Here is a 26,323-nt window from a genome sequence, read left to right on the forward strand (position 1 = left end):
AATTTCAAACTGTGGCGGGGTTGTAAAATTGGAGATAATGGAAGGATTTTCATTACAAATCAGGTTGCAGGAGTTGGAAAATCTCACAGTTCACCACACTCATCATAGGAGAAACTCACCCAAATAGCAGGATCCTAGTTCCAGGTGTGGGTGGGTATGGGATGGGGTCAAGCCAAGGAGGGCTGTTTAAAAGATTTACTTTAGTCTTCTGGAACTTTGTCCCATTTGTTTCATTAAATATGAGGCCTCTAGCTCCCAATTCCCATGCTCCATTCCTGTCAACTCATGCCAATCCATTCCGATCACATACCTGAATGATCTATCATTCCTGTATGCCAACTCATGACCCCCACTCAACCTATGATCTCTTCTATTCGATATATAAACCTCATGCTAACAACCACATGCCCATTTAGTCTTAATGCCAACTTATTTTAACCAATCCATTACCCTTTGCCCTTGTAGCCTTCGTGCCAAATCACCAATATTGACCATGGGTAATTCTCAGAAGCCATGTCGAGATGAAATAAAACAAGTGTAGATATCTATTACAAGCTTTGCGATAGTAAAATAAAACTCCCTTTCATGAAAACCTATTCAAAATATTTCACTCCCCGCTACAGCTAAATCTGTTACCAATCATACAGACACATAAAGCTGCACCATCATGATTTTTTAAATAAATTCTTTGAGTTGTCAATAATCTAACTTTTATTTTAGAATTGATAAAATGATGGGTTGTGGAAATCAGCCAAGCCTTACAATATTTTAATAATAATTCTTGAAGCAAAGTCAACAAAATTGTAATTGCTAAAACACATTTTTTTGACTTTTACAGACACAGACTGAGATTCTAAATAACTTCATAGCTTGACGGTTCTAAAGACAGCATTTACAAGTAGAAATTCAGAACACACACTCTGTTCTGGCTAGAGCACAAATGGGCTTAATTTTTCTCAGTTTAGAAAGCCAGATTAGTTTAACTTTCCCTTCTGTAATCATCTACTTTCCCTACTAGTAAAATATTATCTGTCAGAGACTGTCAGGGTGTCTGGATTTGGGTCTTGCCCACCACTTTTAAAGGTCAGTGAAATCTCAATCACATGAAAATCTGGGCCAATGGATCTGATAACGACCATGCCCAGTTGGAGTCAATGTAAAGAAAACTGGGTGACTGATTAGCTGACAATCATTTTATGTCTCTGCTGAAGGTAGAAGTTCCACGTAATGTATCCCATTACAAAATTTGTCCTTGCATTTATAAAATATCAACTGTACTGAATTGTGACCCTTTGCATCTTTAGTAGCTAATAAAGTTTACATACAGTATATGATGTATCAAATTTTAAATAACGTAGTAAATTGTATCAAAAGTTTAAATAACCGAGTAATTGAGCTTTATTCTTTGACTTGTTTGTCTTAGGGCTGGTTGAAGAAAAGATCCCAACAGGCAGCTGAGATTCTGCGGAAGCTGTTTGCAGAATCCTTTGCTGAACTGTACAGGTTTAGTGTCCAGTCACTGGAGTACAAGATGGAAATGTTGGAGGCTTTTATTATCATGCAAAGTATTAACATGCTTGATAGCCTCATTCCACCAAAGGTGAGTGAATTAAGCCAGACTACATTGTAATGATACACTTGCTCAGTAAGATTACATTACATTTCTTCTGAACAATACAGTTATTTCTGCTGTTAATGAGGCAATTGTATAATGCATCAAGAGATACATAAATTAGTTGCATATCATGATTTTTGTTTTAAGTCCACATGAATGCAGGTTCCAGACGTAACTGACAGTATTAGAGGAATGAGGATGAACACAGACTGTTTCAAAATAATTTCACTTACAAAATTCAGGCCACTATAAGCCATCTAGTGTTCTTCAATGATTGGTGTAAACATTTCCACAACTTCCATGTTTGAATTCCTCCAATCAATTTTCTGTCCTTAACAGAATGCTGAAATGACTCTTACATAAGTAACGAATGACATCCTTTGTGACTGTGGTAAACTATCCTTATTTTTCTCTGTATAGGAGGGAGGGAGGGAGGATACCTTTCTAGCTTGTCCTCACAGACTCTCCTCTCTCCCCCATCACCATTGCTCTTGCACATAATCATGCAACTGAGCCTCACTCACTCACATTGGTTAGCCATTGTGCCTATTTGATTGCTGAGAAACCTGTTTAACTGTACATGTGCCACTTTCTGTAAACAAGTATGTGCTAATTTTGTAGCAGTACATGGTGGTATGTGTATTGAATGAGCAGTGCGACATCCTGTATTGGCTGAAGGTACCGCCTACTCATTCCCTCGCCTCACCTGAGGTGTAGTGGCCCTCAGGTTAACCCACCACCAGTTGTCTCACTCCATGTTGAGAGAGTAGTTCTATGGAGCTCTGTTGTGACTTTCCCGAGACTTTTTTTGTGTGAATAGTCACGGCCTATCAACTTAGTGAATCCTGTCAGATGGTGTTTGCACGTGCCCTTCTGAAGCCCCTTGGGATGTTTTACTTCATTAAAGGTGCTACGTAAATGCAAATTGTTAAACAATCACTATATATCCCATTAATTGCGTTCATTTCTTCAAATATGAACAAACAGACTGGAAGCATCTAACACTATCAGTGGAATTAGCAGTCCCACCAGATGCACAATTGTTGATATCCTTGTCCTCTCTCCCATTGTGACTGAAATGTTTAATCCATGATTTTGTGATCTGGTGGTTTGATCTTCCTACATAAACTCATTCAAAGCTATCTGTTCACTTTAACTAACAATCCTATTACCTATGTCTTGGATGACTGTCTAATTATTCACTTATCCTCTAAATGCATCAGTCTGTAGAGTGAAAGAGGAGTTGTTCAGTTTGGGTTCAGTCATAGGATCACAGAATCCCTAAAGTGTGGAAACAGGCCCTTCAGCCCAACAAGTCCACACTGACCCTCCAAAGAATAACCCACCCAGACCTGTTCTCTACATTTACCCCTGACTAATGCCTCATCACCTGCACATCTCTGAACACTATGGGCAATTTAGCTCAGCCAGTTCACCTAACCTGCACATCTTTGGACTGTGGGAGGAAACTGGAGCACCCGGAGGAAGTGCACAGACATGGGGAGAATGTGCTAACTCCACATTGACAGTTGCCTGAGGCTGGAATCGAACCCGGGTCCCTGACGCTGTGAGGCAGCAGTGCTAACCACTGAGTCACTGTGCTGCCACAGTCAGGTAGAGGCAGGGAGATATTGGTAGATGAAAGTCACTTCAGGGAAGAATTGGAGAGTCCTCAGATATTCTTGATGGAGAGAGGATTCATATCCTCATTGGGTCACATCTCCCTCACATTGCACAATAATTTCTTTACATCTCATCACTTGCTCCAAATAAAAAAAAGTTACTTGAAACCCACATGGGTCCTAGCCATGCTTTCCTTTTTCTTTGATAAGAGGAGCGTTCTTTGTTCCTATCCATCTTTGGACCACTTTCTCACAATTTCTCTCCACATGTTTCTTTTTTAATTCATTCACAGGATCAGGGCATTGCTCCTAGGCCAGTATTAATTGTCCATCCCTAATTTCCCAGAGAGCAGTTAAGAGCCAACCACATTGCTGTGAATCTGGTGTGACATGTTGGCCAAACATGTAAGGATAGCAGATTTTCTTCTCTAAAGGACATTAGTGAACCAGATAAGTTTTTCTGACAATTGACAATGGATTCATGGTAATCATTAGACTCTAAATTCCAGATTTTTTTTGTTATTGATGTTTTTACTATTAACAACTTCATTCGTGTTATTTCTTGCTTTCCTCTTGATATGGACAACTTAACAACTCTGTTTTCAACATTCACCCTTCTCTTGCCTTGACATGGTCTAACAGTGATTCTTCCCTAACTTGATTTCTTTGTCTCTTGGCGTAGTTTATAAAGCAATGGCCCGAAATTTTTGAATGTTGGGGAGCCCATTCCTGCTGATCACAGCATTTCCACAGCGATTTAACACTCTAAAAGTCTTTATTGGGTGGAGATGGGACTTCTGCTGGTCACATGGGTGAAGGGCCTGGCTCAGAGAGCTGCCAATCAATCCAGTTAGCTAGAGACAAAAAGATTGTAGGTGCTGGGATCCAAAGTAGCCAAGCAGGAGTCTGGAAGAACGCAGCAGGCCAGGTAGCATCAGGAGGTGGAGAATTCGACGTATCAGGTATAAAGCAGCACTGCCATCCCAGTATTCTCAAGTAAAGCAGTGATCAAGGCTGGTGCTACCAGATTCTAAGCCCTGGAGTTCAAAACCAGTGTCACGGCAGAAGTGGAAAGTGGAAGAGGATTTAAGTGTCCTGTTGAAGAGGACAGTGGGAATAATGCATCTGCTGCAGGACATATCTGAAAGTAGTAAATGGGAAGGCAAGTGATATTAGCACTGGACTATTAATCTAGAGCCCAAGAACCAGTGGTGGACTGAGAAAGCTAAGGAAATGCAACTCCTTGTTGACACCCACCACACCCAGGGTTTCTTCAGTGGCTGCAAGGAAAGAGATGAACTGAACACATTGGCCTCAAACTGGTGCAGGATCAAGATGAAACTCTTTTCAGTGACAGAGATAACGTCAGCCTCTGTTGGAGAGAACACTTCAAAGAACTCCAAACTTTCATGCAGTCATTGATGAAGACATGTTTAAGGAAATCCACCAACTCCCCATCAAAGATGACCTTGGACTTGCATCTAGTGTGGGAGAAGTTGAAGCCACCATTCAACGCATGAAGAAATGAGAAGCCACAGGGGTAGATGGGATCCCAAAAGGAATTTTCAGACTTGGAGGAGCGGAGCTTACCTGTCATCTCCATCAGCTGTTCCTGAAAATCTGGCTCAAAGAAGAAATCTCTAATGTTTTGATGGATGCTACCATCACCACTGTATTTAAGAAAGGAGACAAAGTGAATTTTGGGTATTTCTGAGGAAAGTCTCTACTCTAGGACACTGGGAAGGTCAACTCTCAAGGCCTCACAAGGTGCCTTCTCCCAATACCTGAGGAGATGATTCCTGAAAGACATTGTGGTTTCCAACCAAACCATGGAGCTATGGTTTTCACTGCTCAGCCTTCATTAAATGAAACCAGATATACAGACTAGCAAAGATACTGAAATACCTAGTAGAAGACTCACACCACTCCACCCAGGAATTCTTGAACATCATCAAAGACCCCAAGGTAGAGGATGACGAGGTCATGGTTTCCTTCGATGTTACGGCCCTATTCACATCAATAAACATCACCCTAGCCACAGAAACACTGGTCTCACTGCTAGATGAGCCAAGGACACAAACACTAGACAGCACCAACTCCATCAGCAAGGACAGCATCCTCAAACTAGTAGACCTGTGCCTCACAACCCACTTCACCTTCAATGACAAGACCGACAAACAAATCAATGGGATGCCCATGGGATCACCAATATTAGGATTCTTGGCAGAAGTGGTGATGCAGTGGTTGGAATGAACAGCCCTCCCCATGATCAAGCCCAAGCTTTGGGTTCATTATGTGGATTGCACCTTTGTCATCACAAAATGGAACAAATTAGAAGAAACCCATAAACACATAAAGAACATCATTACTGATGTAAAGTTCACCAAAGAGGAAGAGAACAACAACAGATTCCCCTTCCTAGATGTCACAGTAGAACGAAAGCCAATGGAAAATGGCAGACCAGCATCTATAAGAAAGCGACTCACACAGACCAGATACTGAACTACAGGAGCAATCATCCCAACACCCACAAATGGAGCTGCATCAGGATATTATTTAAACGAGCCACAACACACTGCAGCACTCAGGAACTACAAGAACCCAAAGGAAAGCACCTATACAACATAATCAAGGACAACGGGTACCCAATGAGCACAATCTGCCGATTCTTACACAACAAACCTTAACAAGAAGACACAACACACCCAGAAAGTCTAGCCACACTATCATACATTAAAGACATCTCGAAGATGATGATCAGACTACTCTGGCCCCTTGGCATCGTGATATCCCACAAACCACCCACCACACTGAAACAGCTCCTGATGAATTTGAAGGACCCTGTACCAACAACCAGCAGAATGAATGTCATATACAAAATACCCTGCACGGACTGCAACAAACATTACATTGGACAGGCAAAAGTGAGGATTGCAGATGCTGGAAACCAGAGTTTAGATCTGTGGTGCTGGAAAAGCACAGCAGGTCAGGCAGCATCCGAGGAGCAGAAAAATCGACGTTTCGGGCAAAAGCCTAATGAAGGGCTTTTGCCCGAAACGTCGATTTTCCTGCTTCTCGGATGCTGCCATTACATTGGACAGACAGGCAGGAAGCTAGTCACCAGGATATCCAAGCATCAACTAGCCACCAAAAGACATGACCAACTATCGCTAGTATCCTTACATACAGATGATGAGGGACACCACTTCGACTGGAACAATATAACCATCCTGGGACAGGTCAAACAAAGACATAGATGGGAATTCTGAGAGGCCTGGCATTCAAACTGTAACATCATCAACAAACACATCAATTTGGACCCCATTCACCAACCTCTCAGAAAAAGAACTGGAAGTGATATCACCCACCACAATAGACTAAGACAGATAAATAGAAAGTGGGACAAAATACCAGCACTTCAACGGAGACTCACTGATGATGTTACCTAGCATGGTGACAAAACATCTGAGAACAAATCTTCCAGCTCAGTGAGCAAACTTACAATCTAAGCTAGACTTTTAACTCAGTCAGTTGGGAAGTACCATGGAAGAGCCTGACAAAAGTCGGCTGTTCAGTGAAATTCATCAACATGCTCTTGTCTCCTTTGTGACAAGGTGTTGGTAACAGTCCTCACTATTGTTAAAATGAGAGAATCATTTGAAGTCAAGACAGAGGTCAAACATGGATGTGCCATTGCCCCCACCCTTATCTCAATTTTCATCACCACTGTTTTTCATCCTGGAAAGGACAAGCATCCTGTTGGTGTGACATGATCTCAAGGATGGATGGAAAAACTTTCAACTTTAACAGGTTGAAATCAAAGAAGGAAATGCCACTGGCCTTGCTTGTGGGACTTCAGCATGTGGATGGCAATTCCAGCTTTGCTTTCTCAGAAGGGAATCTTCAAGCCTCACCTAATACCTTCAAAGCATACCAAAGAATTGATCTCAGCCTCATCCTCAAGAACACTCAAGTTCCTGTCTTTTCTTCCATTAAGATCAATGAAGAAACCCTCCTAAACTTGGACCATTTCTATTACCTGGGAAGCTACCTCTCATCTAAGACTGACATCAGTGGATACGATGCTGGGTCTCTGCAACCTGCGAGTGCTATCTGCAGATGCTGAAAGATGACAGTCTTTGAGCCCCTGATCTCTGTCCTCATACCAAGCTCATTGTGTACATAGCAGTCATCCTTCTACTCTTCTCTCTGGCTCAGATACTTGGATGATGTATGGATGCCTCCTCAAGGAATGTTTGAGATGTTCTTGGCATCAGCTGGGAGGACAGGTGTACCAACATCAGTGCCCTTGAAGCAGCCTATACCAGCCACTTTGAGGCCAGGATCATCCAAAAGGAACTCTGTTGGGCTGGCCATATGCTTAGGATGCCTGATTTCCAACTGCGAAAGCAAATCGTTTTCAACCATCTGGAGGAAGGCAATCGAACAAGAGCACAAAGTTAGCATTTCAAAGACTCCCTGAAGGCTTCTGTCAAGAAATGTTACATAGATGTCAGTGCATGGGAAATCTTCATTAGAAGAAACTGACTTGGAGGAAGCTCCTTTATGAAGGGACACAATTCTTTGAAAACACCCAGTGGCAACAGAGAGCGCAGAAAAGGAACTGGAGAAAGGAATGTCAATGATTTCAAGGCCAAGGACCAGTTTAGTCTCCTGGAAACACCTGCCAAATGTTTGATCAGGAATGTGGCTCTAGGCTCAGGTTTATCAGCCACGTGAGAACCCACAAACCCAGGGACAGTGACACAGAGTTCCCCACATGAACAATCATATTCATTAGCAATCGCCGCTGACAATTAATCCAGCACCCTGTTCTGGGGACCTGGGTTTGGGTCCTGCTGGGCTGATTGTGGAATTTGAATATAATTTATTGAAAAATCTGGAATAAAGAGTCTAATAAGGATCATGTGACCAAAGTCGATTGTCAGAACAACCCATCTGGGTCACTAATGTCCTGTAGGGAAGGAAGCTGTCATCCCTACCTGGTCTGACCAATATGTGTCCAGGAGAATCCAAACCACCAGCAATATGGTTGACTCTCTGAGCAATTAATGTTGGTCCAGCCAACCATACCCACATCCTGTGAATTATTCTTTTTTCAAAACTCCCCATTCTGTCAATTTCTCTGCTTCTATTACATCTGTTCTGGTGACTTCTTTCTATCATGAATGATGGTGTATTTGACTATATGATTTGCCAAGCTTGGCCCCATGCCCTGAATTCTCACAATTATTGTCCACTAAAAAGCCTCAAAGGCCAAATGGATTTCCCATCTTGAAGCCTAACCCTTGTGTGCTTGTTTTACTACCATATTCTTTTGCCTTGTACCCATCTCCTTTACCCTTTTAATCTTTCGTGTCTTCATTATTACATGTCATTTCTTTCATTCTTTTTATTCTCTCTCCAGGTCATGAGACTTGCTTTAAACATAACATTTTCCAGTTCTGTTAAATCTGTTTCTTTCAGCACAAGTGTACCTGTCCTACCGTGTATTTTCAGCCCTTTTAGTGTGTGTTTATGATTTCCGTAATCCACAGCATTTAACTTCCTTTGAGGCGTTTTAAGTATTTGACACAGATCAATGAATCAAGCCAGCCAGTTATATTTTTAGCATCTGAGGTAATTGACATCCTAAACTAATAGTTTTTGTTCCTGACTGTGACCAGGGTGAAGAAATGGGTCAGATCCATGAGGAGAACAGGATGAATTATTCCTTATCATCTTTGATGGGCAGCTGTGTGGCCCGCAGCTTATATTTAATCGTTTTTGCTCAGCAACCTAATCAGTCAACCAGGAGGGACAATGAGCTGTTTCAGCAGCTTTATGATAGTATTTTAGTTTGTGAAAAGTCAGCACAGCAATCTGTTGTATAATAAGCCATGGCACAGGAAAAGCATCTTTGTAATTTTAATATTTCAAGATGAATAGTAGGGACAGTAAGTCTTAAGTACATTGTTAAGACTAAGTAAAATTACCATTTGGTTTATAGTATCATACATGATCTGAATTTATATATTCAACATGCCACCAAAAGTCAGGAAGGTACTTATATGAGGAGTTTCAACTGTCCCAACATTAATTGCGATAGACTAGTATAAAGGGTTTAGAGTGAGCAGATTTCTTGAAATGTATTCATAAGAACTTTTATATCAAGATGTGGAAGGTCATGTACGTGACAATGCAATGCTGGACCGAATTCAGGACTGGTGTTTGAAGTCACAGTAATGGAACATTTTAGTGATGGTGACCACAACAGTGTACTTTTTAAGTTTGTTATGGAAAAAGAAAAAGATGATCTGCAAAAATGGATTTTGAATAGGGGTAAGGCAGATTTTATTGAAATAAGGCTAGATCTTGCCAAAGTAGACTCAGAACAGCTACTTCAGGGTAAGATTACAGCAGAACAGTGGGAGACTTTCAAAAAGGAATTGGAGGGATTACAGGCCAAACATGTGTGCTGCCTCCTTGAATTGCTGCAGTCCATGTGTTGTAGGTAGTCCTACAATGCCCTTATGGAGGGAATTCTAGGATTTTGCCCTTGCTAAGTGTGAGTTGACTTTGGACGAAATGAAAGTAAGAGATACAGAAGGCTCCCAGGAATGGAGGGATCTGGGGTATTCGCTCAGAAATCCCTGAAAGTGGCAGGACAAGTTAATAAGGTGGTTAAGAAAGCATAGGAGACATTTGCTTTATTCATTCTGTTGTGGCACAGGTTATAAGAGCTTGGGGGAGTAATGTTGCATTTGTACAAAATTTTAGTTCGGTCACAGGTGGAGTATTGTGTGCCATTCTGGTCTCTACACTATAGGAAGGGTGTGATTATACTGGAAGAGTTGCAAATGAGATTCACCAGGATGTTGCCTAGGATGGAGCATTTGAGCTATAAAGAGAGGCAGGATAGTCTTGGGCTAGTTTCTTTAAAGTAGAGAAGGCCGAGGGGTGACCTGAGGTTTGAGATTATAAGATTATGAGGGGCAAAGACAAGGTGAATAGAAAGCACTGTACCTCTTAATTGAAGGATCACTAAGCGTGGGAGTGGCAATAGTTTTAAGATGAAGGACAGAAGGATTGGAAGGGATATAAGGAACAATTTGTTTTGGAATCTGGATGCATTGCCTGGGAGGGCAATAGAGGTGGAAAACCTCACAAGCTTTAAAAAATACATGTGTACTTGAAATATAACATTTAAGGGTTTGGGCTCAGTGCTGGGTTTGGTGTAGATAGGTCAGTGAAGACTGATGGGCCAAAGGGCCTGGTTTGATTTGAACAAGTTTAATTTGTAAAATGTTGGTTGAATAGCCAACATTTTCCAACAATACCATCCTTGGGAGATCATTGAGAATGTTGATGAAGTATGTATGTTGTAAGGTGTAACATGCATCAGTCATACTATGTCACATTGAATGTAATTTACTGGTCACGACAATGGGTCAGCTCATTGCCTGAAGAGCCAGGCAGTGCCTCATCTCAGCCATTTCCAGGAGGGATGGCAGGATTAAATCCTAATTAGGCCTATTGGTGGCTGGGTTTGTGGCTCCTGGAGAGCAGCTGTCCGGTCACCTGAAACAGTGGCCAGCAGAGGCTACAACTCCCCAGCACTGATGGTGCCATCAGGAATGTTACTGCAGTCAGGCCAAAGAGCAAGGTTCTTGATGAAGCCTTTTTTTTTAAATGTAGTTAAGTGGAGCAAGGTTGCAGTCCAGTGAAGGTGTTTTTGGCAACAGTGACAGGGAAATCAGAATGAAGGGTAGCGGTAGTCTTTCTGCAGGACCTTACTCCTGGCAGGTCTCTTTGTTGAGTATAGGGTGCCTAACGAGGAGGGAATCTCCTCACCCCCAGACTACAGGATGCTCATCAGCAGTTTTGCCTCCAGTCTCTGTCCAGTGTAGATCATGGCTCAATTGTTCTCTCGGTGAGACATCCATTCTCAATCCTTCCTGTGCCAAACTTATTTGTAAGTTAAAGGCTGTCAGGAAAGCAACAGGCAGTCTTCTGCAGCCTTCCTACTGCATAATGTGGCCCATCTCCAGCTCATCTACCCAGCACTCCCAGGGGGGAGCCTTACATTGTGTCAATTATGTGTTTCAGGAGTCTCAGGTAATCAAAATTGCAAATGTGTGCTTTGTTATTGACTAACAGGTTACATGTAAATGTCACAGATTTATGTGTTGTGTAGAAACTATGTGACAGTAAAATGTTTTGTACTCAATATGGTAACTTGTTGATTATCCTCTTTTTCAGGAGCAAGGTGGAGAAGTGACTCGGGAACATTTGGAAAGGTTGTATGTATTCTCACTGATGTGGAGTATAGGGGCCTTATTGGAATTAGAGGACAGACGGAAAATGGAGCACTGGCTACGGACACATGAGACTATTATGCTAGATCTGCCATGCATCCCTGAGGAGAGTGAAGACACAATGTTTGACTATTTTGTCCATTTTGATGGTCAGTACCAAGCTAATCTGGTCAATGAACAACTCCAGTTAGAGTATTGGCTAGGGCATTTTCAAATACTGACTCTCTGACGTGAAAATGAGTAGAAGAGTTGACATAGCGGATGTTTGTTTACATTCTGAAGAAAATGTAAGTATTCTAGGTTAGGCAAATGCTACTAATTAACTGTAATCTGCAGCAAACACTGACTGGGTTTGTTTTGAAATTTATTTGTATATACTTTGCAAACATGAGACCTCTTTTTGAGTAACCTGCAGCTAAAGGAGATGTCGCATTTGACACTCTTCTGGATTGCCATCAACAGCATTATCTGATAACAAACAGTGGACCCAAATCTAGTTGAAATTTACCACGGAAAATGCAGAGATCAAATGAGGTTTAAACCCTGAGTTTAACCTGGTGGCAGCGTTGCAAATGGGAAAAGCAAATAAAATAAATTTTAAATCTCGGACCCCATTGTCATGTTCCAACACTGATGGTGTCCAAACCTGCTGTGAGAAATGAGAGGGCAGGCAAGTGAATTAATCATTGTAGTGAGAAACGACTGCTAGAGACCGTAGTGAATGATTCCCATCATGCGTTAGGTCATGAGAGTGGTGGGGTTTCCGTGGGCGATTACAGTGCATTTGTTAGTAAATACAGCAGTGCGCACATACACTTCAGAGAGAAAGAAAATGCGCACCAGAAATAGTGTCTTTTTCACATCATCAAAATTGTTCAATAGTTCATTTCTTAGGGCAGTGTGCTGACCAGTCAGAGTCAACTTGTCAGGTTTAAAATTTAAACGAAGCTTGGCAATTAATTATCATTAATGACAAGTTCTCCATCAGTCCATGACAAGTTCTCTATCAGTCACAGTCCACTTAGCAAGCTCCTCTCATGCAACACAAATATTGGTTTTCCCCTTGGATGGGTATTCCTCTGAATTGTCCTGATGAGTGCAAGATGAAAAGCTTTGTCAAAATGTGTCTTTTCTCATTGATGTTCAAGTTCAGAACCCTCGAATGATAGTGATTAAAATGAACAAAGCTGTTCAATTCCAAAGAAAGCTGTGAAATACTTGTTTTCGGCGAATAGTAATTAACTCTCTCTATGTTTTAACCAGGAAAGTGGATGCATTGGAGCACAAATGTCGATGAATACATCTATCCCACTGACTGCAATCCAGAATATGGCTCTATTCTTGTGCCTAATGTAGATAATGTGAGGACAAATTTCCTCATCCATACAATAGCCAAGCACGGAAAGGTAGGGTAACTCCACAAAATACTAATTTATTCTTTACTGTTCTGGGCAGTAATTAATCAATTACGGTGGATAACCAATTGAAACATTTGTGCTCCTTGTGTGCTTTGCAATTTTTGTCAAATTGTTTGTTAACACTTTTAAAGAATATAGCAAGAATAGCATTTATTGCTTATCTCTAGCTGAGCTCAAGTAGAGGATGGTGAGCTTTTTTCTTGAGCCACTATTTTTGTGGTGAAAGTATTTTTTTTATAATATATTTTTATTAACGAAAAATAGATTTTTAAATATTACAACAAATACAAAACAATGCAAAAATAGGACAAAACTAAACCCAAATAATAAAAAAGGTTCCCCAACCCACCCTCCTATACGAATGTATAAACATATATAGAGAAATATAAAATTAAAAAAAAACCTTAACTAGCTATTTAACTAAATAAATAAATACCTAACAACAAACAAACAAATAGTAATAACTCAGCCCAGTCAAACAAAACACTCATACATTCAGAGTTCCTCCTCCCTGGATATTGGTCTCATGAAACACAATCGTTACCGCTATATAAAAGCTCTTGATGATGGAGGGAAAATGTGATAATGAAGCCAGAGTGAAGTGCCTGGTGGATTCAGTTTGCCATTTGCTCTGAAGAAACTCAATGTTCAAAACCGAGCACAAATATCTCGGGGCATGCTTCATGTCACTGGCCACATGCACCTATGGACATTGACACCCAACACTTCTGCACTTCCGTGCTGCACCTTGGACTGCACCAGCCGCTGTAGTGTATTGCTGCACTTGGGGATATGCACCCAGCTCCTGGGATGGACCTGCCTGAATGTCTGGGCTGCTCATGTGCTCTCATCGTGCTCACTCACTCTGAGTCATAGGATCCCTACAATGTGGAAGCAGGCCATTCGAAATATCGAGTCCACACCAGTCCTCCAAAGATTATCCCACCCTATCCCTCTAACCCTGCATTTCCCGTAGTTAGCCCACCTAGCTTGCACATCCCAGGACACTATGGGTAATTTAGCATGGGCAGTCCACCTAGCCTGCACATTGTTGGACTGTGGGAGGAAACCGGAGCACCCGGAGGAAACCCACACAGACATAGGGAGAATGTGCAGACTCCATACACACAGTTGCTGAGGCTGGAATTGAACCCAGTGTACAATTGGATATATCACTGCTGTCTTGCCATACCATTTTACACAAACCCAGGACCTTTGTCATAATTATCAGCTGGCCTCAATCATAGAATCATAGAGGTCTACAGCATAGAAGCAGGCTTTTCAGCCCAGCTGGTCCATGCTAGCCAGCTTTTGCAATTTAAACTAGTCCCATTTGGTTCATATCCCTCTGCAATGTGCCTGTATCCCATCCATGTGCCTGTATAAATATTTCTTAAATGGGGAAATTGCTGAGGGGTTCATAGTACAGTAAGTCAAGGGCTATCTCCGATAATAGTTCATGCTTTGCTTCTGGCAGTCAGAGTAAGGATCCTCTGCTGATAAAGGGTGAGGAGCTGAATGATGGGCAACATGCCATCTGTCTTCATTCTTTCTGTCCTATTGTCGGCAGTTTTCCCTGTGAACTGCGAGAGAGGCTGGTACTACAGGTAGGCGTTTAGCATGTTTGCCTTCATTGCTCAGATCTTTGAGTACAGGAATTGGGACATCATGCTGAGGTTGGACAGGGCATTGATGATGCGTCTTCTAGAGTACTTTGTGCAGTTCTGGTCACCCTTCTATTAAATTAGAGAGAGTTCAGGAAAGATTTGCTAGGATGTTGCCAGCAATGGAGGGTTTGAGGTATAAAAATAGGCTGGGACTTTTCTCACTGGGGTGTAGCAGATTGCGGGGTGATCTTATCAAGATTTATAAAATCATGAGGGGCATAGATCAGGTGAATAGTGAGGATCTTTTCCCTAGGGTGGGGTAGTTCAAAATAAGGGAGCATATTTTTTAATGTGAGAGGAGAAAGATTTAAAAAGGACATGAGGGTTAACTTTTTTCCACTTGGAGTGTATAAAATGAACTACCAGAAGTGGGGTATGCAGGTACGGTTTGGGAATTTGATTGGCGTATGAATTGAATCGAAGTGTCTGTTTCCATGCTGTATGACTCTATGATTCTTTGAATCTATAACTCAAACTTAACCAATAAAATGTAAGATTCAGCTCGCCATCTATATAACTAGTCCCATTTGAATTTCCAGTCAGTGGCAAATCCAGAATTTGAATGAGATGTTCAGTGACACTAATGTTATCAAGGGGAGACACTTGGACATCATCACCATCCAACAGTTCTGTGGTGGAAATTCTGTTTGCCGTCATCGAGCTAAGCCTGAATGGAGTTGAGATCTTGCTACATGTAGGCACAGATTACTTCAGTTTGAGGAATTGCAAATGGGTACTGAGCATTGCAATTCAAACAGTCAAAATATTGACCACAGATATGTTTCACTCTTGCACTAAAACCTGTGTTTAAGATTATGCTGATTATATCTCTGTACTTTTCTCATAGGCTGTATTGCTAATTGGTGAACAAGGCACTGCCAAAACAGTGATCATCAAAGGATTCCTGTCAAAATATGACCCAGAGTCTCATATGACCAAAAGTCTCAATTTTTCATCAGCAACAACTCCACTAATGTTTCAGGTCAGAAACAATTTCATATTTGGTCGCCTTGTGCTACAAGTAATCACAATTCACTGTCTTAATATTAAAGAATTAACAAACCAAATGGTTGGGAATACATTTGTATTTGTTGTAGTTGTATGCAGAAGTGGAATAGTTTTTTATATTACTTTTCAATACATTATTTCATACTACTGCTTTCTTTATCAAGTCCCTTTCCCCATAATATACACATTACCTAGAGGAGTGAGATAATTGCAGATCTCTGAAAAATGTAAAAATGGTGCATTTAACTTTACTGGCAGAGTTTTATAAGTAGTGGTGTTTCCTGCCCAGGGAAGCCACTCAGCAAGGCATTCCTGCAGATGCTGACTGTCTTACAAACGTTAGGTAAAAACAATGACTGCAGATGCTGGAAACCAGATTCCGGAATAGAGTGGTGCTGGAAAAGCACAGCAGTTCAGGCAACATCCGAGGAGCAGGAAAATCAATGTTTCGGGTAAAAGCCCTCCATCAGGAATACAGCTGTATTACTGCTCTGTGGAATTCCATCCTTTGCTCTGGAGGCTATAGCACCTCAGATTGCTCATTAGTTCCAGCAGCACCACCAAGAGCAGTGACCAATGCTGGGACTATAAATATTGCACCAGTCTAGGCCGAATGGGGAGAAATACCAGAGTTGAGGTGAGGTGCTAGAGGGGCACCTGAAGTGGAATGAGGGCCAGTGATGGAGATGTGCCCCTCCTTCATTTCACTCAAGTTGATCTACCAGGTTTGCCCAGTGCTACTCCCCCTTCATCAAACTCTTTCCACTGGCCAGAAAATTCCCTCTGGTCAATATTGGGTCAATTGGGGGTGACGATGGATGTGCCATCTGAGGCCCCCTGCTTCTCACTCTTCCCCACCCCCCCCCAAGTGAAAAAGTGAAAGGCCCCTTAAGGAATTGTATATGCTTCTCCCACCTGTAAACCCACTGGCAGGAGACTATAAAATTCTCTCCAAGGCATATTTTTCAAAGGAAGTGGGAGTGTGGTAGTGCTGTCAGGCAGTGCACCTTGTAGTACTTTGTTAACTTCAAACCCAATATACAGTTTGCTGGATTTTTCAGACAGCTCTGTTTTGATGGGTGGAGATGTGCTGAATAAGGAGTCTGCCCTTCATCGCTTGTGACAGTATTCATGGCATTTACCTTTTGAGGCTCAGGCTCATTCTAGGGTGTCTCATGGGATAACAGCAACATCGGCCAATCTGCACTTCAAACCACAAACATTTTCTGCTGCATGAGAGAGTGCTGCCTATTTTCCAACTGGTAGAATTCCTCATAATCCAGGGCAACATTAACACTCAGTTGGAGCTTACATTATGTGTATGTTTTTTGTCCCATGCTCAAATGGCTGCAGAGTTCGGTCTGATAAAATACTGGATCAAGCAGGTGTTAACTACGGATTAATTACGTAAAATGATAAGCATGTGTAACTAACATGCCTGTCTTTTGGTTAAAATCATAGAAATCTAGTTCCAGATTTTCTGGTAATGAGATACATTTGAACTAAATTATAATACAGCTTAGAAACCTAGCAGGATGGGTGAAGTTTGTCCTTAATTTTCAGCTGATTTAATATTGATGAAAACAATTGAAAATATACAATGTCGTGCTTAAAAATAAAATTCATGACAAAGTGTCAATTATAATTGCATAAAATATAATGGAAGAGCATGAATAATTTCATATTGACTTTGTGTTGCAGCACACGATTGAGAGTTATGTTGATAAACGTATAGGTACAACATATGGACCACCTGCTGGGAGAAGGATGACTGTTTTCATTGATGACATTAATATGCCTGTTATTAATGAATGGGGAGATCAGGTAAATAAATAAAATTTCTTGTTGCTCATTTTAAACCTTAAAACAATGTATAGCAGTTAGTCAACCTACAGAAACTATGACCCTAATGGTTTGTGGAAGTACAGAACTTTGTTTGTGGCTGTGAAGCATGGACGTCATGACACTCAGATGTCCGACTGAATTTAATTGCTACACTGATCCCTAAAATTTGGAAGCTTTGAGGCACTAGAGCTAGGAAGAGAAAGGGGACATTTGCTGCAAAGTGGGAGGATGGTCATTAAGTAACGTGTTTGGTTGGAAACAGAATTGGCAGCTGGAGAACCTGGGAGGGATTGAAGATTATGGAGATGGATGTCAATTCTGCAGCATCTTTGTGGTTGCAGAGTGGCCAAATAAATCCTGTCCTTCTCCCCCACAAGCAGTACTCTGAAAAACACTCAGCAGTTTTTGTCACCTTTAGCTGTCAGGATTCCAGAGCCCTTGAAAATCAAGTTCACAACTATTACATTTAAATGGCCTCCAAACTCTGAGGAATGATGACTCAGGGCTAAGGATTTTAAACTATAATTTTGGAGTTTCTGACGTTTGTTTTCTCACCTCTGAACTCCAATGTGGGACTGGGCTTCTGTAGATCAGCACCTTGCATTACAGTCTGTACTTGCTCTGCAGTAACTAATTCTCATTCCTCAGGGAGTTACTAATTGTCCTGTTGCAAGATTTGTCTTGCCAGGTCTCAAATGCTTTTCACTAGAGTAGCCTTCCTTACTGAGAATGCCCACGGAGATTATTTTCTCCTGTATGGTTATAGAATTATTATCGAACCCCTAAATTGAGTCTACACCAACCCCTCCGAAGAGCATCCCACCCAGGCACACTTCCCTGCTCTACCCATATAACCCCACGTTTTCCATGGCTAATCTAACTAGCCTACACATCCCTGGACACTATGGGCAATCTAGCATGGCCAATCCACCTTATCTATACATCTTTGGACTGGGGGAGGAAAGCGGAGGAAACCCACACAGACGTGGGGGGAATGTGTAAACTCCACACAGACAGTTGCTCGAGGTTGGAATCGAACCCGCGCCACTAGAGCTGTGAGGCACCAGTGCAAACCACTGTGCCACCCTTGGCTCTTAAGTCTTTGCTGTCCCCTACTGTTGAATGTGCTGTCTGAACAAAGTCACTATCCATGATAGTGGTTACTTGAAAATATCCCATTCTCCTATTTTGAAAGTTCACAAAAGAAAGTGTTTTTTTTTCTCAGTTGCAGTTTAAACTCTGAATAGAGTTGCATTCCTCAAATTTGCAATAAATTCCCAAGACATTTAACATTGCTCTCACTTTAGATCACCAATGAAATTGTGAGACAGCTGATGGAGCAGAATGGTTTTTATAATCTTGAAAAACCAGGTGAATTCACGAACATTGCAGACGTCCAGTTCCTTGCTGCAATGATCCATGCAGGAGGAGGCAGAAATGACATACCACAGCGCTTGAAGAGGCATTTCTCAATTTTTAACTGCACATTGCCTTCAAATTCCTCAATTGATAAGATATTTGGTAAGAGCACGACTTCATATTAATTATCCCACCTTCTAACTTGTTTCAAATTGAAGAGAAATGTTCTTTGAATTCCGGAATATTATCGAAATTAATAAGCAAAAAGTTTTGAGTTTGACAATTCTCTTTTTAGGTGTTATTGGACTTGGCCACTATTGCAGGGAGCGGGGCTTCTCAACAACAGTGAGATCGCTGGTAACCAAATTGGTACCAATGACCCGCAAACTTTGGCAGATGACCAAAGTGAAAATGTTGCCTACTCCGGCAAAGTTTCATTACATCTTTAACCTGAGAGACCTCTCACGGATATGGCAGGGGATGTTGAATAGCACCTCAGAGGTTGTCAATGATGGAAGTGTGAGTATCATCTCAAAACTGATCTCCTGTAAACTTACTTTCATTTTGGATGAGGAGTACATCTCAGGACGCTGTGAATGTCCAAGCTATGCTTTTTTGACACTTAAAACTAACAGAAAAACACAGATATGAAGTACAAGTTGTGAAGCTGAAATGCTCCACACGGGATCAATTTTTTAAAAAATGAATCTGCTATTGCTAAAAAGTATGTGCTGATTATAAACAATGACAGTCATTGCAAATTATTCAAGAAATTATATGTAGTGGGATTTTGTTCCAGCAATGAGATCTGAAAAACTAATCACTAGATCACTATATTTGAAATTCATGGATTTTAAAACAATCCCCTTAAACTATGAAGTACAGGTTTGAAAAATGAATGTACCATTAGTTTGTCTTCTGGAAATTATTTGTGATTAGATTAGATTCCCTACAGTGTGGAAACAGGCCCTTCAGTCCAACCAGTCCACACCACCCTCTGACGAATGCACCTAATACTATGGACAATTTCTCATGGCCAATTCACCTGATGTGTACATCTTTGGATCGTGGGAGGAAACCGGAGCACCCAGAGGAAACCCACACAGATATGGGGAGAATGTGCAAACTCCACACAGACAGTCGCCTGAGGCTGGAATTGAACCTGGGATCCTGGTGCTGTGAGGCAGCAGTGCTAACCACTGAGCCACTGTGTCGCCCCAAATTTACCATAATTTTTTGAATTTAATTACAGTACTCTGATTCAAATCATTGCTGCTCAGATGTGATTTATGTGATATCGTGGTACGGAGATAATGCAGCAGCAGTAGTCTAGTATTGCAAGTGCAAACTTTGCACCGCAAACCTCACCAACTCCTTGTGTTGATTTTGAACAGACACCTCTCCTCTGTTGGATGTGTACCAATAGATCATTCCATGCCACTGTATACTTAAATGAAGAAAGTGGAGTAGCTTGAACCAGAATGAGTAACTTGTAAACATGTTCTGTTATCTCACAAACACTAACAGATAGCACTTTGAATGCAGATTACACTTTAAGCAATTTAATCTGAAGTATAGTAATCTGAGCAACAGAAGCAAACCTCAATGATTATGCTCTTATTATGATTTTCGCAAAGTTGAATTTAAGCAAATGATCATTATAAGTGGAAATCATTAAAAATAAATTTCACTTTTTAATTTGCATTTACTTGCTCATAAATTATTTGCTTTCTGTTGTATATTTAGGTGACTCTAAAACTGTGGAAGCATGAGTGCAGATGCGTTATAGCTGATCGTTTTACCACCCAAGAGGATGTGGCTTGGTTTGACAAAACTTTAGCCAAAGTAGTTGAGAAAGAACTTCAGGAGAAAGCTCTGGCCACAGTTGATGTTGGAGTTAATGCTTATTTTGTTGACTTCTTACGAGATGCACCTGAGTGCACAGGTAATGAAGATGTGAAACATGTAAAAGCTGGTTCATCAAGCCTATGCCATATTCACCATGAATCCCACTAAACCCCAACCTCAAATCGCTGCACCAGCATGCAAGCAACCAGCCAACCACACAATCTCCTGAGTGAGGCAACGATACAGAGGAAGCAAAGCCAAGGCCAATTAAGAAAAAAAGTCTCTCAAAGTCATCTTGCAATCAACCTAGAAGAGTGTGGTGACTGGGAGAAACACACCTCCTAATGCTCAACTCACTAAACGTACTTGTGTCGACTAGGCTCAAATGCACCCAGTTCCTTTTTGAATGTTTGCAGTGGATTTGCACGTATTACATGCATTAAACAAATTGTTCCTTGATCGAACAATTTCCTTTGAAAAAACGTTATGAGGTCCAATCTGTGCCTACAGAACTTATGTTTATGTCCTGGGTGGGTCCTCTTGAATCTATCTGAAATAACACAGTCACTTAGACCAAATTTAATCTTTAAATAATTTAAAGAACAGAAGTAAATTTCCTTATCCAAGTCAATTAGGATAACTAACTCTAATGCTTATAAGCTAAGTATCGACCTAGTCCTCTGAGCCTTTCAGAAAAGGTTATGCAGACCTGAAACCCACAGCCTTAGTCTTTGACCATCCCAGCCAATATCACCCAGAAGAAGAAGAATCCAAACATGAGACATAATTAAAATCTTTTGCAAGAAGAAAAATACTTTTTGTTTCACCCTGATGGTATATATTTGCTTTCACAAATATGAACAGCAGAATTGAAATGTACAGTGCAGTAACTGAAAAATGCATTTCACATGAAAATGAAGGGTTGCATCTGTTACATTGTACTTCTGCCTCATCTCGAGCCAAGACTTTGAGTGTCAGAGACCTGGGTATTGGAACAGATCATTTCATCATTTATGCCTCTGGACCTCAAATAGACTCAGCATTTGGTTGGTGGAGGTATTTGTAGAGATTTCTTTTAAAAATGCTAGCTCTCCAAAAAAGGGAACCCACAGGAGCAAGGAGATGAGGGAAAAATAAAACTGACTTTTTGGGAGGCCTCAGACAACCGTTACTCATGAGGTTACCTCTGCTCTACTTTCTTCCAGGCCAGGACAAGTCCAACCAGAGCAGTCAGTTCTGGCATAATTTGTAGAAAACAAGCCAAGCAGTAGTGGGGGATATCAATGGGAGAACCTTTTGGTCATAATTCTGTAAGATTTAGCATAGGTATGTGTAAGGACAAATACTGTGCAAGACTAGAAGTTTTAGATTTGAAAAAATACCGATTTTAATAAACAGTTGTGATTTGGCAAACTTAGATAAGAAAAAGCTACTTAAAGGTAAGTTAATGTCAGAACAATAAGGGACATTCAAAAGGAGTAAGAGAATATTTCCAAAAGGATTTGTAGGATTACCATATACAGACTTATTGCATATCAACACACATATTGACTAATACTGGCAAGAAGGAAAGCTAAACTGAAAGCTCAATGCTATAGAAAACCTAGAAGAGTATATGATTTGGAGATGCTGATGTTGGACTGGGGTGTACAAAGTTAAAAATCACACCATACCAGGTTATAGTCAGGTGATGAAGGAGTGGCACTCCGAAAGCTAGTGCTTCCAGTTAAACCTGTTGGACTATATCTTGGTGTTGTGTGATTTTTAACTTAAATGAGTGTAGACAGTGTATAGGTCAAACTAAATAAGAAATAGCACAAATAAGGAGAAGGCTTTAAATAATAAGGCAGGTAAAAAGCAATAGGATAGTAAAGGAAAGATACAGGCCAAGTAGAGAGCAAAAGGCATTGTTCTTTATGAATTATTTATGTCTGCACAAGAGAAAATGAAACGTAGGCCTTGTATAGCAGATTTATGAAGTCTGGCTTATGAATGCTCATACTTACAAACATGATCCTGTACAGGATGTAATTTTAAAGTCCCAACATACAAATCTCTCTTGTACTTATGAACGGCTACTTTATATTGTCTTGCATTGCTTCCCGATTTGCGTACAAATCAACTTGCGAAAAGATGCAAGAACAATGCCCGTTTGCCACCCAGGGACTGCCTGTAGTTAAATAAGAGGAATGAGAAATATTGGAAGTTACAAATGTAATGAGTGGGAAATATGAAGGAGGATTTAGCCTCTTTCCATGGGGATACATTGCCAGACTCAATGGATTAACCATCATTATCCCATTCAGTCTGGCTAGAGACTTGCTCCAGGAGGACTATTAATGTTTTCAATATTTTTAATCAACCAGTTCAGAGATGTTATGACAGATCTCTGGAGTAGGTGGGACTTGAACCCAGATGTCCTAGCCCAGAGTTAGTGACATTAACACTGCACCACAAGAATCCTAAAACAAATATTTTAAATAACTCATTAGGACATGTTAACACTCATTTCCAGGCTAGGTAGGACATGAACCTGGACTTCTTACTCTGAGGAAGGGAGACCACCATTGCACCACAAGAACCCTCTCTTAATGTACCATTGTTTAAAAAGGGAGGAAACATTAGGCTCAGTAATTACAGGCCAGCCTTTCCAACCTTGGTCATATGCAAAATCTCAAGAAACGTTTAGACAGAAAGTATAAATCATTATTTAGAAAGCCATAAATTAATGTAAAATTCATCATGGATTGTTATGTGGAGCTCAAGTCTAACTATATTAAGTTTATTGAGACAATTACAAAGAAGTTTAATAGACAATAAGTACAGGAGTAAGCCATTTGGCCCTATGTGCCAGCACCACCATTCATTATGATCATGGCTGATCATCCACAATCAGTATCCTGTTCCTGCCTTATCCCCATAACCCTAGATTCCACTATCTTTAAGAGCCCCATCCATCTCTTTCTAGAAAGTATCCAGAGACTTGGCGTCCATTGCCTTCTGGGACAGAGCATTCCATATACCCACCACCCTCTGGGTGAAGAGGTTTCTCCTCAACTCTGTTCTAAATAGCCTGCCCCTTATTTTTAAACTGTGTCCTCTGGTTCGGGACTCACCCATCAGCGGGAATATGCTTCCTGCCTCCAGAGTGTCCAATCCTTTAATAATCTTGTATGTCTCAATCAGATCCCCTCTCATCCTTCTAAACACAAGTGTATACAAGCCTAGTTTCTCCAATCTTTCAACATATGATAGTCCTGCCATTCTGGGAATTGACCTCGTGAACCTACACTGCACTCCCTCAATAGCCAGAATGTTCTTCCTCAAATTGGGAGACCAAAACTGATCACAGTATTCCAGGTGCAGTCTCACCAGGGCCCTGTACAGCTGCAGAAGGACCTCTTTGGTCCTACACTCAATTCCTCTTGTTGTGAAGGCCAGCATGACATTAGCTTTCTTCACTGCCTGTTGTACCTGCATGCTTACTTTCAGAGACTGATGCACAAGAACACCTAGATCTCATTGTACTTTCCCTTTACCTAACCTGATTCCATCTAGGTAGTAATCTGCCTTCTTGTTTTTGCCACCAAAGTGGATAACCACACATTTATCCACATTAAGCTGCATCTGCCATGCATCCGTCCACTCACCTAGCCTGTCCAAGTCACCCTGTATTCTCAAAACATCTTCCTCACATTTCACCCTGCCACCCAGTTCTGTGTCATCAGCAAATTTGCTTATATTATTTTTAATACCTTCTTCTATACCATTAATGTATATTGTAAACAGCTGCAGTCTCAGCACCGAACCTTGTGGTACCCCACTGGTCACCGCCTACCATTCTGAAAGTGACCCATTTGTCACTACTCTTTGCTTCCTGTCAGCCAGCCAATCTTCAATCCCAAGTCAGTATTTTGCCTCCAATGCCATGTGCCCTAATTTTGCTCCCTAATCTCCAATGTGGGACTTCATCAAAGCTTTCTGAAAGTCCAGATACACTACATCCATTGGCTCTCCCTTGTCCACCTTCATAGTTACTTCCTCAAAAAATTCCAGAAGATTAGTCAGGCACGATTTCCCCTTCGTAAATTCATGCTGACTCTGACCTATCCTGTTACTGCTGTCCAAATGAGTTGTAACTTCATCTTTTACAATTGACTGCAGCATCTTTCCCATCACTGATGTCAGGCTAACTGGTCTATAATTCCCTGTTTTCTCTCTCCCTCCCTTCTTGAAAAGTGGGACAACATTAGCCACCCTCCAATCCACAGGAACTGATCCTGAATCTACAGAACATTGGAAAATGATTGCCAATGCATCCACGATTTCTAGAGCCACCTCCTTAATTACCCTGGGATGCTGACCATCAGGTCCCAGGGACTTATCAGCCTTCAGACCTAGCACTCTATCCAACACCATTTCCTGCCTAATATAAATTCCCTTCAGTTCATCCATTACCCTCGGTCCTTCAGCCATGATTACATCTGGGAGATTGCCCGCATCTTCCCCAGTGAAGACAGATCCAAAGTACCTATTCAACACATCTGCCATTTCCTTGTTCCCCATAATAAATTCACCCGTTTCTGTCTTCAAGGAACCAATTTTAGTCTTAACCATTTTCTTCCTTTTCACATACCTAACAAATCTTTTACTATCCTCCTTTATATTTTTGGCCAGTTTGCCTTCCTACCTCAGTTATTCTCCACGTATTGCCTTTTTAGTTAGGTTGATGGCATGTTTGAGTTATTTTAAGTAGTCTACACTGATTTCAGCAAGCTTTTCAGAAGATCCCACATGGCAGGGTAGTCAAAAAAGTAAGAACCTGTGGGATCCAAAAGCAAGGACGAGTAGGATCCAAAATTGACTCAGTGACAAGAAGCAAGTAACAGTGGCTAACAGATATTTTTGGAACTGGAAGACTGCTTCTAGGGATTCAACAGGATTTGGTATGAAGTCCCATGTTTTTCATGATAATATTAATGTTGTAAACTTAAAGGCAGGTGTTAAAATAATTGGTTGTATAGATGAAAATGAGGTAGAAAGTTGTTGACTGCAGAGGAATATCAATTGACTAGGCAGGTGGAAAGAAATTATGGATTAGTGGTGCTAGAAGAGCACAGCAGTTCAGGCAGCATCCAAGGAGCAGCGAAATCGACGTTTCGGGCAAAAGCCCTTCATCAGGAATAAAGGCAGTGAGCCTGAAGCGTGGAGAGGTAAGCTAGAGGAGGGTAGGGGTGGGGAGAAAGTAGCATAGAATACAATGGGTGAGTTGGGGAGGGGATGAAGGTGATAGGTCAGGGAGGAGAGGGTGGAGTGGATAGGTGGAAAAGGAGATAGGCAGGTAGGACAAGTCCGGACAAGTCATGGGGACAGGTGGAAAGAAATGTGAATGAAATTCGATGTGGAGTCATAGAGGTGTACAGCATGGAAACAGACCCTTCGGTCCAACCCGTCCATGCCGACCAAATATCCCAACCCAATCTCGTCCCACCTGCCAGCACCCGGCCCATATCCCTCCAAGCCCTTCCTATTCATATACCCATCCAAATGCCTCTTAAATGTTGCAATTGTACCAGCCTCCACCACTTCCTCTGACAGCTCATTCCATACGCGTACCACCCTC

At 41.3% G+C, this 26,323-nt stretch overlaps 1 protein-coding gene across 2 annotated transcripts in view; it reads left to right on the plus strand.

Moving 5' to 3' along the window:
• dnah5 (dynein, axonemal, heavy chain 5) overlaps positions 1 to 26,323 on the plus strand; it is a 352,727-nt gene that overhangs the window by 208,959 nt on the left and 117,445 nt on the right. For both annotated transcript variants that reach the window (XM_072575131.1, XM_072575132.1), the window contains 8 exons: positions 1,424 to 1,600; positions 11,500 to 11,704; positions 12,819 to 12,961; positions 15,488 to 15,622; positions 17,350 to 17,472; positions 18,801 to 19,014; positions 19,148 to 19,371; positions 20,599 to 20,797. In XM_072575131.1, the coding sequence (XP_072431232.1) occupies positions 1,424 to 1,600; positions 11,500 to 11,704; positions 12,819 to 12,961; positions 15,488 to 15,622; positions 17,350 to 17,472; positions 18,801 to 19,014; positions 19,148 to 19,371; positions 20,599 to 20,797 (1,420 nt within the window). The remainder of the gene's footprint in view (positions 1 to 1,423; positions 1,601 to 11,499; positions 11,705 to 12,818; positions 12,962 to 15,487; positions 15,623 to 17,349; positions 17,473 to 18,800; positions 19,015 to 19,147; positions 19,372 to 20,598; positions 20,798 to 26,323) is intronic.

Source organism: Chiloscyllium punctatum, chromosome 8 (genome assembly GCF_047496795.1).
Source record: "Chiloscyllium punctatum isolate Juve2018m chromosome 8, sChiPun1.3, whole genome shotgun sequence".
In the NCBI taxonomy this organism is placed as follows: Eukaryota; Metazoa; Chordata; class Chondrichthyes; order Orectolobiformes; family Hemiscylliidae; genus Chiloscyllium; species Chiloscyllium punctatum.